A 17,022-nucleotide genomic window follows, 5' to 3' on the forward strand; every position below is an offset into this window, starting at 1 on the left:
CCAGAGTCATGTATATAGTGTATTCTTTTACCTGTGTGTTTCCTTTGCATTAGTTAACACGCTCACTTGGAAAGCTAAATGTTGCTGGTTCAATTCTAGTTGGAGATGCAAATTTTGAAAGGCTTCTGCAGTAAAACTCTGAGCTACTGACCCCTTGTGACAAAGGAATAGACGGAATTAACTGCTTCTCCCTCTGGCTAAATGGCACAGCACAAAAGAGCTGCCTCATCACGCCGGGACACTGTTCTCTATTTACAGCTACAGTCCAGTGGCCACTCTTCAACAATGAGTATATGCACATACTTAGCAGGAAGGATGATTCGAGCAGAGAGTGATGGGAAGCCATTTGGGTAAAATGGAAACAGCCATCTCTGAACTGAACAGGGACCCTAAGGGTACATCTTTCACCATCTTTACAGTGCGTGATTGCAGCCATTCCCCAGACTATGAATAGTACATGAATAGTACTCATGGCCATTGCTTAATGGTTGAGACAATTTGCATATCAACAATCATCAATGATCTTGTGTCTCATTATTGTACAATGATGCTGGTTTTGATCGTTATGCAACTGTAGAGTTTTTAAAGCGGGGAAACCTGCAGTCAGCTGAGACTGAAGAACTCAAGAACATTTGGATGAGCGCTGAAACAGTTCTCCCACCAAAAACTTTGCATCTAAATGAGCTGAATTAAAAGAAATCGAGTGAAAATCTAACGTTCTGTACTGCATGTAGACAAACCAAGACTACTGGTTTCATGTGCTATGCTCTCAGCACTGCTGCCATTTCTTTGGTAGCACAATGGAGCTGAACACATTTACTGTGACAGTGAAAGCAGAGGTGTTTGGGTTAATTGCAGTCAGCCGTCTCCCCTCTGACACATGAGTCTGTCTGAACGTGAAATGTATTCAGCTGTAAAACACTCGTCTGTTATTAATTTTAACTTGTGCATTTTGGAAAGCATAATATGGATATAGAACTTCTGATCTCCTCAGTATACAAATTTTAGCACTGAAATAAAATCCAGTTACTTGTCAATGACACCTGTCTCCTCCTAACCCTCACCTACTGCTTTCACTGACACTGCAGCACTGAAGACTGGAAATGTCTGAAATAAGTTAATTGGCTAGATAATGACATGGGTTGGACTATTCATCACTCACGGATGCGTAAGGACTGGACTGTAACGGAGATAAAGGATTAACTTCGTTCTCTTGCACAAACTGCTGATAACGACTAGCTTAGTGTATTCTAACTTGTGCTACTTACAGGTTTACTATTAATAACTTTTTCAAGAGTTGTGGTCATTTTGAAAAATTGTCTATCACGTAGACTATATTATGTGAACAGTGTAGACTAAGGCCTCAGTCACATTGGTCTAGAGACCAGTGGATGACTGCCTGGGAACCACCCGCCGCTAAGGAAAAATGTGCGTTCCCTGAACAGTTAGTGAGCGCGTGCAGGAGATTGCTTGTTGTTAATGGAAGATTTTCAACATGCAGCTACTTTTACGCAATTACTTTACAGTTTTCTGAGATAAAAACAGAAAGAAACAAGGAAAGGAAAGGAAGCAGGAATAAAACACAAACACCAAATCCTTATGAAGATATTCATGAAGTGTCTCTGCCTGCTTTGTGTGAGTTTTGTTGTGGGGTTTTGTTATTTTTAAGTGCCCCTACTTTTACCCCGGAATGATAGTTTTCTAAAAATATTATTTTTAATAAGCTGTGTTCCCACATTTCCAACATAACTTAGTATTTATGGAGTTTATCAGCCCCTTTAGTGTTTCTCTCTGTTAAATTCAGTTCTTGTTTTACTCTGTTAGTTGTCTCCTGTGTTTTGTGCTGTTTGAGTTCCTCCTGCGGCTGATTGTCTTGACTAAACCTGTGTGTAGTTTGCCTTAGCTGTCTCCATTTCCCTAATCACCTTGCGTGTATAAATAGTCCTGTCTTTTCCTCAGTTGTTGCTGCAGTGTCTGTTATCCTGCCCACTGTGATTTTCCTCCACGTTCTCCTGAGGTCTGTTAGATATTGTGCTTCATGGCATGGATTGTGTTTTGAGCTTTTATGGATTAGCCTAAATAAACAGCTCGTCTTTTGTTAATTTGGTCTGCCTCCTCCGTCCTGCACTTGGGTCTTAACTTCTCTATTCAACAAATCGTGACACAAGCCAGATTTGTTTTAAAAACATGCAAGCTACAAAGTTCATCACTGCTGTTATTTTGTTGAATAAGTTATTTCATGCTAAGCCCTTTACTTTGCACTTGAAGCATTTCTATTTCTATCCCTATTCCCTTCAGGGTCTATGTAATCTTAAGTTGAACTATTTATTCACTTTTCTCCAACCAAAGCTGAGATGTATGCTAATTTTGAGCTTCAACGGTGGTTTAATTGGAATTGCTTCCCTTTACAACAACAGTGTGATGTTTCCTATATCATTTTCAGACACAGCATTCACTGGACTTTAATCAGAGTAGAAAAACATGTCAGCTCTTTGTCAACAATGTGAAGCGATGCACTAGACAGAGTGCTAACAAGCATTTTAAGTGACAATGCCCTAAAAGATGGTCCTGCGATTTTATATATTCAGTTTTAATTAGGTAGGGCAAATATATTTAGAAAACATGCATCTCTAATACTTCACTGAAATCAGAAATACTAATGAAAATGTTATGGTGATGCTAAGAAAGTTCATCTACAGCTCACTGAACACTGAGTCTCTTTATATGCACTGCATTTCTGCACAATTCATTCTGTTGATTTGTCAACTTTGCAAAACATTCTAAACTCAAATGTATACAGACATTCACAGCTCTAGGCTAATCAATAACCAAAGCTAAAACCTTTTTCTGTCATCTTCAGGGTGTTGGTACGGACCCCCACAGTGCCTTGGCTCTGCCCTCTGACTCCAAGTGGCACAAAGAAAAAGCAGAGGATACCCCGTTCCAGTTCCTGGACTCTGATGATATGACCATCAGCATAGGTAGAGCTGGACATCTCTCAGGCAAGCCTCCCTTCATATACCCACATCAGCTGTTTTTTGGGCTGCAGTCTTTGTAGCTGCAACCTTTTTAGTCTCTTTGTTTCAAATGCATGATTTGGTTGCAGTTGCAAAAGAGGTTCAGGCATTAGAAAGCAAAATCGAGGAAAAACGACTGCATTTGGTTGGCTGTCTGAAACCTGACCTGGCGCTTCTATGATGGCTCTCTTTTTGCTGTCCTGTTTTTTCTGTTTCTCTTTTTCTACCTGCCTTATCTCATCACCTGTAATCCTCACTGGGTGCTCTTGTGGCTGAATGGTGTTTTCATCTTGACAGCTCTTGGGAAATTATCCTTGGCTGCAACACTAAACCTTCCTTTAAGCAATCATCTTTCCGAATGCTATTCCCTTATAACGTAATGTCCTACATACTAATTGTAAATTGTCACACTTGTCTGAATCGGTTTATAATGGGTAGGTTGTTCTGTAATTAACATAAATTATAATTTCCAACGTGCAAGACAGAGACAAGTCTAATTTTGTACTGTTTTGCAGAAAACATGAGTAAGAAAGATTTTCTAACATATCAGAGTAATATTATAGCAACTGAGCAGTGACACCCCACATACAACTGCCTAATGAAGGTAGAAAATTAATGAGCAAATAAATGCAGCAAAAACATAACATAAAATAGCAAACATAAATGCTGGCTCACTTGGAGGGAAATAGACTGTCTGATATGGTTTAGTCAGACTTTTTTGCTGTTAGGTTACAACAAACACCTGGTCATCCAGAGGTGAACGTGCAACAGCCTCAACCTCTGGTGAATCGCTTTCAATTTAAAGATGATTGCACAGGTTGCCTGGTGGAGGCACCCTGGTTGTGGCTGGATCCTCAATGTAGGTGGTTAATGTGAACGTCTGTGTATTTAGATATTAGTCTGTGTATTTCGGTATTTAGCTAAATACACAATATATTTAGATATACTGGCTTTGTATAACATTTGTTACATGTACTTACCTATAAGTTCTTACTAGGATAATACAACACTAGTGCTTGTTTATACTGTGCTGACTGTGCTCAGAGCAGCTGGTTTGTTGCGTTTGTGGCGCGCTAAACATGCGTCTTGCCTTCAGGGAAACTCCATTGGTACTATTTTTGGTAATGGTAATAGTTTAGATAAGTTCGCTTTTCATTCACATGTTATGTTCTGTTTATTCCTGCACTGAAAAGCTGTTAACTGTCGCTCTGCGTTCTTATGAATTCCAAGCACAGCAGGGGCTCTGCTGAATCATACACATTGTTGATTTCGAACCAGACTACCAGAGCAAATGGTGAAAATGAAATAGAGTCATGCTGCTAATTATAAGCCTTATGTAGTTATTTTTCTTTGGTGTCACAATGAACCCAATTAAGAAATAAATCTTCACCAGCACCAATTGTCAAGACCGTAACTCATGAAAAGTAATGGTCAGGTAGAAGGAAGGAAGAAAACAAGGACTTTTTAAAAATCTTAATTATACCCAAAGTGTTGATGCTGCATTTCATTGACTTTTTAAGAGGTATTGAGTGCACAACCTCCTGTCATTTATCATAGATCACCTACAAAGGTTTTGGGGTTTTTTTAAATCATGAATTACTTGTACCCTTAAAAAAATATTGTTTGTTTTCAGCATACAGTCAAACCAGAATAGAGACAGCCTGAAAAGCAGGGTCTCTCTGCTTGAGTTATTTAGTCAGATTTTGATTGACAGCTTTTTTGCCAGCTCAAACAACCCAAATCAAATGGGAAAAAACAGCAGAGTTTGATTGAACTGGACCAAAACGTCTAGATATCCTGAGTATGAGTATAGGAAACAGAAAAATACCTTCCTTCCATGCAATATAAGGTGACCCAAAGGGCCTGACTCATTAATATGTAAAGTTTTTATTTATTTATAAGATTAAAAAAGAAATTCTGAAATAGGCAAAGTTACATTAACATAAGAATTCAACAACTTGTCAGATAAAGATAAAAATATGTATGCAGGTAATGCCAATTTTAAATTACCCAGGATAGGATGATTATTCAATTCAATTTCAATTCTTTATTTATTTGTCACATGTAGTTATAGCTGGTACAACATACAGTGAAATGTTTTTCCTGGCTAAAAAAGTACTCCCCCCGACTGTGCAGACATGCTAAAAAGGATTTTACATAAACTAAAAAAAAGGGAGGGGGGGGGAGAAACAAAAGTTAAAAAGTAAAAAATAATATAAAAAACAATGTAAAAGTCCATATGTTTGTGCTTATAAGTATATATCCATGACGTGCAGGATATTGTACTGTAATAATTTAAATGAAAAAACTATAAAAATATACATTATTTACATAGTACAGATATATATAATAAGGTACGGATAAGGTTCAGAGAGAAAAGTAAAATGCAAATTATGTACTGTGTGTGAGATTGTCCATCATGTCGTCCGGTTTGTGTTTTGGTTGAGGAGTCTCACTGTTTGTGGGTAAAAACTCCTCCTGAACCTTTCTGTTCTTGTTTTCAGGCTACAGAGGTGCTTTCCTGACCTCAGTAGCCTGAACAGTTTGTGGGCGGGATGGCTGGAGTCCCTAATGATCCTGATGGCCCTGGATCTGCACCTTTCAGCATAGATGTCCTGCAGTGCTGGTAAAGATGTTCCCATAGTGCGTTCAGCTGTGCGCACAACCCTCTGCAGGGCTTTCTGTTGCTGTACTGTGCAGTTCCCGTACCACACCATGATGTTGTTGCAACGGATTCTCTCAATTATCTCGATTATTTAAAGCTGGGTTCTTCTTCTTCCAGCCCCTCTCTGACACTCATCTAATAAGGGCTGAATCTGAAAAAGAAAACACAAATCTGGGATTTTCTTAGGGTAGCACAAACTTAGCACCTCATTTTACAGTGGGGCAAAAAAGTATTTAGTCAGCCACCGATTGTGCAAGTTCCCCCACCTAAAATGATGACAGAGGTCAGTAATTTGCACCAGAGGTACACTTCAACTGTGAGAGACAGAATGTGAAAAAAAAATCCATGAATCCACATGGTAGGATTTGTAAAGAATTTATTCGTAAATCAGGGTGGAAAATAAGTATTTGGTCAATAACAAAAATACAACTCAATACTTTGTAACATAACCTTTGTTGGCAATAACAGAGGTCAAACGTTTACTATAGGTCTTTACCAGGTTTGCACACACAGTAGCTGGTATTTTGGCCCATTCCTCCATGCAGATCTTCTCGAGAGCAGTGATGTTTTGGGGCTGTCGCCGAGCAACACGGACTTTCAACTCCCACCACAGATTTTCTATGGGGTTGAGGTCTGGAGACTGGCTAGGCCACTCCAGGACTTTCAAATGCTTCTTACGGAGCCACTCCTTTGTTGCCCGGGCGGTGTGTTTTGGATCATTGTCATGTTGGAAGACCCAGCCTCGTTTCATCTTCAAAGTTCTCACTGATGGAAGCAGGTTTTGGCTCAAAATCTCACGATACATGGCCCCATTCATTCTGTCCTTAACACGGATCAGTCGTCCTGTCCCCTTGGCAGAAAAACAGCCCCATAGCATGATGTTTCCACCCCCATGCTTCACAGTAGGTATGGTGTTCTTGGGATGCAACTCAGTATTCTTCTTCCTCCAAACACGACGAGTTGAGTTTATACCAAAAAGTTCTACTTTGGTTTCATCTGACCACATGACATTCTCCCAATCCTCTGCTGTATCATCCATGTGCTCTCTGGCAAACTTCAGACGGGCCTGGACATGCACTGGCTTCAGCAGCGGAACACGTCTGGCACTGCGGGATTTGATTCCCTGCCGTTGTAGTGTGTTACTGATGGTGACCTTTGTTACTTTGGTCCCAGCTCTCTGCAGGTCATTCACCAGGTCCCCCCGTGTGGTTCTGGGATCTTTGCTCACCGTTCTCATGATCATTTTGACCCCACGGGATGAGATCTTGCGTGGAGCCCCAGATCGAGGGAGATTATCAGTGGTCTTGTATGTCTTCCATTTTCTGATGATTGCTCCCACAGTTGATTTTTTCACACCAAGCTGCTTGCCTATTGTAGATTCACTCTTCCCAGTCTGGTGCAGGTCTACAATACTTTTCCTGGTGTCCTTCGAAAGCTCTTTGGTCTTGGCCATGGCGGCGTTTGGAGTCTGACTGTTTGAGGCTGTGGACAGGTGTCTTTTATACAGATGATGAGTTCAAACAGGTGCCATTCATACAGGTAACGAGTGGGGGACAGAAAAGCTTCTTACAGAAGACGTTACAGGTCTGTGAGAGCCAGAGATTTTCCTTGTTTGAGGTGACCAAATACTTATTTTCCACCCTGATTTACGAATAAATTCTTTACAAATCCTACCATGTGGATTCATGGATTTTTTTTTCACATTCTGTCTCTCACAGTTGAAGTGTACCTCTGGTGCAAATTACTGACCTCTGTCATCATTTTAAGTGGGGGAACTTGCACAATCGGTGGCTGACTAAATACTTTTTTGCCCCACTGTAATTGCATGCCAGCAAATCTAGCGGATTAATTAACAAGACAACAAAAATGGCAGTGCCCAAAGGCGTTGATTAAACACAAAACATTATTTCAAACTCTGAGACAGTTTTTATGGAATATTAAGTTGTGGCAGTAACCTGCATGTGCTTGCTTTAGTGCTATAGTCTTGTAAAATACAAAGCAACATACGCTTTTTTTTAGAGCACACTGCACCTGAACTATAGGTACTAAAATAAAACAAGTGCCACCTCAGTGGGTCACCATTAGCATTGGCTGGTCTTTGAAAATTGAACAGTGCAGCCTGTATTCTTATTAATTACTACACTGTTTTCCCTGCTGACATAAAACTTTGGGAAGTTTGTTCTTGCTACCAGGAACAGTTTGACTTCAACCTGGATGTTGCTGAGCGATTGCAAAGTGCTTGGAAGATGGAGTTATATTTTGAATTCCTTCGTGTTTGCGTATGCTCCTGTGAGTCACTTTCTGACTCACTCACTCCTCTTTATTTCCGTCATTGTCACAGTGACCTCCGTGTTATTCAGTTGGTTTCTTTAAAGATAAAAAGGCATTTCTATACAGTGTAAAACATGTTTCATTTTCACTGTTGTAAGGACAGCACCTAAATGGCTGCTAAATGTGTTAAGAGACAAAAAGTGACAAAAGTGATAAAACACTCAAAACTGACAGTGAATCCCTGCTTTAGTCACCAAGTCCACCAAATGAGTAAATATATATTTCAAGCTACCTTCGGTGTGGCTTATGGATCAGTTAGTTTCCCTCATGGCTTGCCTGAGGGCACTGAAGTCAGTCAGCCAATACAGTAAACAGAAAGGAGCATAAGACCAGCCCTCATCAAAAGGTCTCTAAGTCACTGCAGGCCCGACGTGCTATTCAGGATGCAACATAGCTAGTCTGCAGTAGAGAATTACAATTTCTTCGTATTTTGCTTCCAGGGACACAGACTTGTGTTAGTGAGCAGCAGGCTTTCTGAAAGTTTTCTTTTGACAGTGACTGCACTTTTTCCCACAGATTTTCCATGAATTGTTGAACATTTCCAAAAGATTTTTTAAACACTGACCTATGAATTATTCAAGCATTGAAAACAGGCATCTTACTCAATCAGGTTTAAATTATATCTTTCGGAGTTTGGTACTGCCATTCTATTTGCAAATAAATAAATATATTCTGAAATTGAATATACAAAAATACCAATTATAACACAGTTTGACAGGCATCAAATAGTTTTTTTACACCAACAAGGTATTCTAAAGAGCTATTTGCTAAAACTTGGCATATCTCAGCATGGCGTCCACTGTGTACTTAAAATATTACAAAATAAAAAATGTTATGCCTAAAAAACTACAGAGGGTGAACTGTATATGGAAAGAAGAGAAAATCTAGCAAAGACCTGAGAGATGCATCAGGCCCTTCTGTTGATCCATCTGCTGTCTACTGAAACATCATCAGATATGGTCTCATTCAGTGGAAGGATGGCTGTCAAGAAGCTATTTTTAAGGAAGAATGACTGGGAGGAAAGGTAGAAGTATGTTACATTGCACAAGAACTAGACTGTGTCAGTGTCAACATGTTTGATGGAGGGATCAGGGCTGCAGCTAAAGATTTTGGTTGTCGACTAAACTGCCAATTTTTCGTAGTAGTCGATTAGTCTACGATTATTTCAATAACTCTTATGGTTGCTTCCTATGGGCAAACCTCCTGTTATAGGCTCCAGTAGCTCATTTGCTCAAGTCTGTGAATATCATCCTGTTGTCTCACCCCACAACAAATTAAATTCATTAAAACTAGGAGACAGTGGAGCTATTCCTGTTTAACGGTTAACTATCACATTTCACAAATGGTGCTCGCTTAGTAAGCATCATCCTGAGAAGTTTCCGACAGGTAAGCCAACATAGACATTACTGTACAAACATTACCAAAAACAAGGTATCAACACGGCGCACTAACTTAACTGAGTTTTACATTTTTATCATGGAAGGAAATCTCTGCTTTTGCACAGCCTGCATTTAACTTTGTTTGTTTTCTTTGAAATGCTTTCACATTTTTTTTAAATTTTCGTTCCCATTTTCGTCCGTCCTCCTGTTTTGCTGTTCGTGCTACGTTCTTCTTTGTTAGTACTGAGTGCAGTCTCAGCAGATGATACAGATAACAGAAAAGTACCGTTACATTTTTATCCACCGTACAATACCACCTGGAAAACATCTGTCATATTGATATTGATCCCAAATACACTGCCAAAAAAGAATTCCTGGAAAAACACACAATGGGACACTGTCAGTCATGGATTGATGTCCCCAAAACCATAACAAAGATGCCTCAAAGGTCATGATGAAAAAGACAAAAAAAACCTGCCAGCATCCAAAGAAAAGCTTTGAAATGAAGTCTGTAGAATTATTTCTGAAATAAATTACATAAAGCTTGCCTAAGAGAGTTCAGGCTGTGTTGAAGAATAGCAGTCATCCTGCCAAATGGTGATTTTCAAGTTCTTTAGTATGTTTTTGCCTTGAACACTATGCTTTGGGTGTTTCAATAATAAGCTGTACTTATTTCCCATTTTTCTAGCAAAATATAAAGAAACTGCAGGATTGCCCAGTACTAGTATTTCACAACAGATCAAAAGAGTAACTATGTTTTATTTTAGATTAATATCAGAATCCCTGTCTTCCTGCACAGTACAACAGCTGCAGAGGTGAAGATGATTGTAGCCTCTGGGCTCCTGGTGTCATTATAGGTTCAAATCTAAAGGCTTCTTTTGCATTCAAGGCCACTGAGTCTTCTTTAACTTCACCTTAATGGGGTTAGGAGCGGAGGAAGGTGTAAATGCTGTAGATATCAGCAAATGCTTCTGCAAGCAAGCTGTACAAAAGATGATTGACAGCTTTTTTCTTTTATACTTTAGACACCGCTCTTGGTTAGATGTCTAGAGTAATAGTGCGTTCAACTCCAAAAAACTTTCAAAGACATTTAGGGTGCCCGGTTTTAAAGATTTTCGAAAGGTTCCAGTTCATGTCTATTGAAAGATTGACCTTGTCAGGCTTTGCTTTTATTTATGATTCTTTTACAGACAAAAGCTATTGATAAATGTCTCTTTAGGTTCATGTGTAGAAACTCATGTTTAAGCTATAATCAATATTTTATTTTAGCATTACATGCATCCTCTCAATCAATGCTTCCTTTATCTTTCAGTGTCCTTTGGTGATCTGATGATTGGTGTTTGGGCTCTTTTTTTGGGGGACCTCTTTTTTTAATTTCTTGACTAATTTATGGATATTTCCTCTTGGTTTGGGCTTTATCTTTATTTGAAATCTTACCTTTTGACTTTTTGGAAGCAGTTGTTGTTGTCCTTTTAGTCATCACAGAAGATGAACAAACCAAAAGCTCATTCCAGTCCTTTAGATGTGTGGTATATGAATGTGGAAGGTGTGCATTACATTTTTGTCTTTATTCTAATCTCCCAAGCAGGTTGATAGCTGCTTGGAAGTTTAATTATGCTTCATTTCCATTGCTGAGATGGGCATCTGTTCAGAGGTGGGAATTAATCTTCTATTTTTAGAGAAGAACTTCCTCCACAGAACAATTAAGCACAACACCAGACATTTAAATTTGCATTTCAACAACATGCTAATTATTCCTAAAGAGTAGCATAGCCACATGATTCATGAATTTGAAGTATTGTCTTTGCTAGAAGTGACTTCTGGTATTTATTTTCTGTATGACTTCATAGGTTTTTTACATCATTCTTTTCAGGATTGGTTGAGTTGATTGAGTTATGTTTTCATTCATACACAGCTCCCTAAAATACCACCACATTACTTCAGTGAGGCTGATGTCTGGATTCAGCCATGTTTTATAGATTTGCTGCTGTTCTTGGGGATCACCGTCTTCTTGCATGACCCAGTTTCAGCAGCCTTTAGCTGCTGGACAGATGTCCCCACATTTGAGTCCACAATATTTTTTATCAACAGAGGAGTTCATCATCAACTCAATGACTGTGAAGTGCTCTGGACCGGTGGCTGCAAAACTAGCTCGAATCAGCCACACCACTATCGCTGGTGCTTGGTTTGTGCTAATATGGTGCTGTGCATTATGGTCAATCATTTCTCATATGTCCAGAGGACATTGTTCCAGAAGTCGTGTGGTTTGCTCAAATGCAGCTTTTAAATTTTAGCCATGCTGCAGTAATCTTTTTAGAGAGTCTATCTTCTGGAAACCCTTCCATACAAGCCACACTTCTCAGTCTTGTTCTAATGGTGCTGTTACAAACTTTAACATTTAGGCCTGTTGACCTCGAAGTGAATTTGCTGGGACATCCACTTCTGAGAAGATTGTGGCATTGTATTACCACACATCTGAATACTCCAGACCAGAGGTGGTCCTGTAGTCATACTTGCTGATGAGTTAATCAAATAGCAGCATCTGTCTGCTACCTTTTTAATTCCCACGGACGCAGCAAGGATTTACTGCAAATGGTCTGCAAGGTGAAAACTTTCTTTTTCACATAACTGTGGGCATCTGCCAATATCAGTCTATTGGAAGTCTTGTCAAAAAAGATCTTATTTATAGCTGATAATAGCTCATTTTTTAAAAAAAAAACTCTGTTGTGCCACATGAATTTTGCATTGGTTCATCGCGTGACAAAGGGCTGAATGAATCAAGACCTTCCGTGAATTCAACCTTGTCAAAATTCAAAGACCATACCTGATGTTTGCAGTCTCCCCTTGGAGATTATCTTCTCATGCAACTTTCTTAGGAATCCTGTTCTGCCAAGGAGAGCAAAGATCAATTTCTGTTTCAAACTGAGCGAGCCTTCATGTCAGAGCACATCACTGGGGATGAGAGCTGGGTCTCCAGCTACAACATAGTGGGTAAACAGGAGTTCAGTACACAACTTTTAACCCCAGAGAAGTGCAGCCAGGAGCATGCTCACCATTTTCTCCAGAATCACAGGTTTGTGCAACATAATTTCATTGCCCAGTACAGTACAGTTACACTGTAACAATGTCAGGCATATGAAGGAGAACGTTCAATCAAAACAGCCTGGCTTTGCTGTCAAAAGTTGTGGTCATAAAAATCAAAACAACATCGTTGCTCACCACCAACTATTTTGCTAAACAATGAACATTTTACCAGACACTGAACATTGTGAACACTCGTACACAATATAGAATGCGTAAAATTATTTTAGGCATTGCTATCATTCCACAATATCAGTATGCAAACAGACTACAGAGAACTGCTGCAGAAATCCCAGAGATGAGATAAAGGGTAAACAGTAAACCTGCGGTATAAATAATGACTGGATTAATTAAGGAAGTAGATGCAAATGTGCAGAGACACGGAGAATATCAACTGATTAATGGTTGGGAGTGGCTGACGTGACAGAAGATTTAGTGAATGGAATAAAACAAGGCAAAGAAGAATGAATGAACATGTAAAGCATTTTGTTGTTGGTGTAATTTGATCCAGTATTGTAAATCACTTGGATTAGAATCGTTGACCATCTCTCTGAGGTTTTTAAATTATGTTTGAGATATTCAATTCAATTCAATTTATATAGCGCCAAATCACAACATAAGTCGCCTCAAGGCGCTTCATAGATACAGAGAGAAACCCAACAATCATATGACCCCCTATGAGCAAGCACTGTGGCAACAGTGGGAAGGAAAAACTCCCTTTTAACAGGAAGAAACCTCCGGCAGAACCAGGCTCAGGTAGGGGCGGGGCCATCTGCTGCGACCGGTTGGGGTGAGAGAAGGAAGACAGGATAAAAGACATGCTGTGGAAGAGAGACAGAGACTAATAACAGATATGATTCAATGCAGAGAGGTCTGTTAATACATAGTGAGTGAGAAAGGTGACTGGAAAGGAAAAACTCAATGCATCATGGGAATCCCTGGCAGCCTACGTCTATTGCAGCATAACTAAGGGAGGATTCAGGGTCACCTGGTCCAGCCCTAACTATATGCTTTAGCACAAAGGAAAGTTTTAAGCCTAATCTTGAAAGTAGAGATAGTGTCTGTCTCCCGAATCCAAACTGGAAGCTGGTTCCACGGAAGAGGGGCCTGAAAACTGAAGGCTCTGCCTCCCATTCTACTTTTAAATACTCTAGGAACAACAAGTAGGCCTGCAGATATCATTGTTTAATGTGTGCAGTGGTTTACAAGTGTGTATAATAAAGAAAGGGAATATGTGGTATGAATAGTAGTGTAATGTGAGTGCAAAAGAGCTAGTAGTGCCTGAGATGCTGAGTCAGTCAACTTTTTAATAGTTCCACTTATGAGTTGATGTTGAGTTTGTCTAAATATTTAGTTCTTGAGCCAAGACAACTTAAAGAGAGAAAGTTTGGCCATTTGGAGTAATAGCAGCTTTGCATTATTCAATATTTCAGGGTGTTTACACCTGCAGTGTTTAGTCTATTTGGTTTAAACTGCAGCTTGCACTCAGGTGTGGATCTAAACAACCACACCAAGACCCTTTGGAGGAGATGGTCTCAGTCTGGTTCTGCATACATCAGAGCACTTTGTTTATGGTCTAAACATGATCCGACCCAGCTACCAGGTGTATGCAGCTTGTTTGAGATAAATGCCTTCCGATATGCAGGCTTTGCGTTCTTGGATGCGGCAAAGGGTACCATGGGTGTGCAGAGTACACAAACTACTGGTAGAAGTTAGGTATCTATCTCTAGCCACTTCCTCCAGCTAATCCCAGGGAACGCAGAGGCATTCCCAGGCCAGCCTAGAAACATAATCTGTCCAGTCTACCCTTGATCTACCTCAGGGATTCCTTTCTGTAGGACGTGCTGTCAGCTCGCCCAGTAGACATTCAAATTCAGATGCCAAAACCACCTCAATGGCCTCCTTTTGATGTGGAGGACGAGCGGCTCTTGAATGGATGAAGTCTTCATTGCATCTCTTAGGGAGAGGGCAGCCACCCTTCAGAGAAAGCTCATTTCTGCCTTGTATCTAGGCTCTTGTTCTTTGGGTCACTATTCCAAGCTCGTAGGGTAGGGATGTAGATCGGCTGATAAATCAGCAGCTCTGCTTTTATGCTAAGCTTTTTCTTCACAATGATAGACCAGCACAGTGTTCACATCAACTAATCATCAACTAAATGAACCAGCCTCTCAGTTCATTTTGTGTCTGAAACAAGACTTTCTGGCTTCTCTTAATTTGAGGCTACCCTCCCTTTATGCCAGCTTTGTTCTTATAGGCTGCCCAATTGTAAGGTGTTTTGGGCTTCTAGAGCTTTCCGGCCAAGGCCCCATCCCTGACATGGCCATATTAAAAATTTCCACTTTTACTTACATAACAGAGAGCTTTAACTTTTTTCCCCAAGGAGTAAAACCTCCATCCATGCTGGATACAACATTTATCATCTTGCAAAAATATGAAGAGATTGATGACATTTATTGTGTAATTAGTGTTCAATAAAAGTGCAGTGCAGAAGCAAGACATTGGCTTGCTTACTAATTCTTTTGATAAACAGTAGGGAATGATGGTGTCCTTACTTTAGTATACTTCCGTGTTGTCTAAAATGTAGTTGACACAGCTGATACATTTGATACATCACACAAAAATCTGTGACAATAGCACAGGAAAGAAACTGATGGCAGCTGGATTCATTGAGCTATTTGAAATATTCATACCAATGCCACACCTGTGGCTATGAATACCTAATCGTTGGTACAATTTGGATTGATCATGTTTTGTTTCTTGGTTAAAACAGAATGAGCCAATCTTTCGCTCTACTAGCTTTAGTACAGTGTTTTTCAACCTTTTTTGAGTCGCGGCACATTTTATACACCACCAACCAAACTTGCTCCAAAATGACACATTGTAGCCTAATACAGTACATATAATGGCAAGTTAGTCTCTCAGTTTGTTTATACTCACTCAGTGTGAAACCTGGGCCTGTCTAGATGAACACAAAGATGATATTCTGGCAGGAATTGAAGAAAGACATACAGGCGTTTAAGCTTGCTTGGGACCATGGCACTGTTTGAGAGCTTTTCTCCACACACCAAAGGCAAGGCAAGTTTATTTGTATAGCACAATTCAACAACAAGGTGATTCAAAGTGCTTTACAGAGACATTAGAAACAAAAACAAATAAAAAGCATGATTTAAAATTGATTAAAACAAGCAAAAAAAACAAACTAATTAACAAACAAACAAACAAAACAGTATATAAAATCAAAACAGATAAAATCCGAACAGTAGATAAAATCAGTAGTTAAAATGTAAGTTTTGACATTTAAGCTTAAGTGCGGATTTGGTGCTTTATTCAAATGCAACTGAGAATAGGTGAGTCTTCAACCTGGATTTAAATAAACTGAGTGTTTCAGCTGATCTGAGGCTTTCTGGGAGTTTGTTCCAGATATAAGGAGCATAAAAGCTGAAACATAACGGAGTTGGTGCAGTCCGATCTCCAGTGAAAAGTAAATCCAAACAAAAGACAACTTTCACTGTATTGCCTCGAGCTCACCGTTTTTGCTGTCTTTTGACTACCACTGGTACTAGGCTCTTCTGGATTAGAATTTTGTCCAGGGCACAGTTCGTAGTCCGCAGTTTTTCCTTTGTTGTACGTCTTGCAGCTGCCATGTAAAGCGCGCATCACTAACTATGTCTTAACTTAACAAGGTGATATTGCGCTACCCACTGCCACCCACTGACATAAAAGAGTAATTACTCTACCAGTCACTGCATTGAAAGCACAGATGCCCAACAATGATTTTATTACTTGTAGTAATTATTAAATTGTATTTTTGGACCAATTAATTAAAATTAAATGGTTGGGAAACACTGCTTTAGTAGATGCATTTCTCCAACTGCACAAGTCCTGAAACATGTTTAATAGATCAGTTCTCTGCCTCCTGCTCCTCTCCAGGCATTTGAAGTGGCAAAAAGCCCTTGGTAAGCATGTTTCGATTCAAAGATGCATGTATTCACAAATACACATTCATGCTTAATGCATAGCATCCTAAATAATTCAGTTGAGATTGGGAGGAATCAAAGTGTGCCTCTATTTTGTTAGTGCTTCAGTTTAAATTTTTAGATTTACTTTGAAATGACAAATGGGATTACGTGTGAATTCTTCAGAACACAGTATGCTGCAGGTTCCAGAATGGTATAGTTGTAGTTGTCAGGAATTGATGTCTTTCCGTAAAAAAAAAACGTTATGTCATTTGTAGCGTTTGCCCAATCTCTTATAATGAGGGGGCAGTGATGCCATAGTTGTGATCAAAGGGAAATCTTAATGCATGCTGCAGCCACATCATATACCTGTACATTACATTAAGTCACTGCTTAAGATGCAGTACCCGTTACTGAATTCTCATGAATAAAAAAAAGAAAATCCTGTCTGACCTTGTGTCTCTAATTGTTATAATAAGGGTTTTTTTAAAGAACTTATCAGTCAGCCATAATGAAATGCTCAACAAAGCAGATTTTAAGATAAGAGAGAGTTAAAAACACATTTCTAAACATTTATAATTGAAAACAGACCA

General features: G+C 39.4%; 1 protein-coding gene across 2 annotated transcripts in view; it reads left to right on the forward strand.

Annotated features, from left to right (window-relative positions):
* slc39a11 (solute carrier family 39, member 11) overlaps positions 1 to 17,022 on the forward strand; it is a 166,540-nt gene that overhangs the window by 96,643 nt on the left and 52,875 nt on the right. The window contains exon 5 of one of the 2 annotated variants that reach the window (XM_086304718.1): positions 2,861 to 3,002. In XM_086304718.1, the coding sequence (XP_086160844.1) occupies positions 2,861 to 3,002 (142 nt within the window). The remainder of the gene's footprint in view (positions 1 to 2,860; positions 3,003 to 17,022) is intronic. The other variant, XM_086304719.1, reaches the window with a different exon arrangement.

This window comes from Aulonocara sp. 'chitande type north' Nkhata Bay, linkage group LG8 (genome assembly GCF_057382095.1).
Source record: "Aulonocara sp. 'chitande type north' Nkhata Bay isolate Kocher_YH1m ecotype deep benthic linkage group LG8, A_spYH_male_GT1.1, whole genome shotgun sequence".
In the NCBI taxonomy this organism is placed as follows: domain Eukaryota; kingdom Metazoa; phylum Chordata; class Actinopteri; order Cichliformes; family Cichlidae; genus Aulonocara; species Aulonocara sp. 'chitande type north' Nkhata Bay.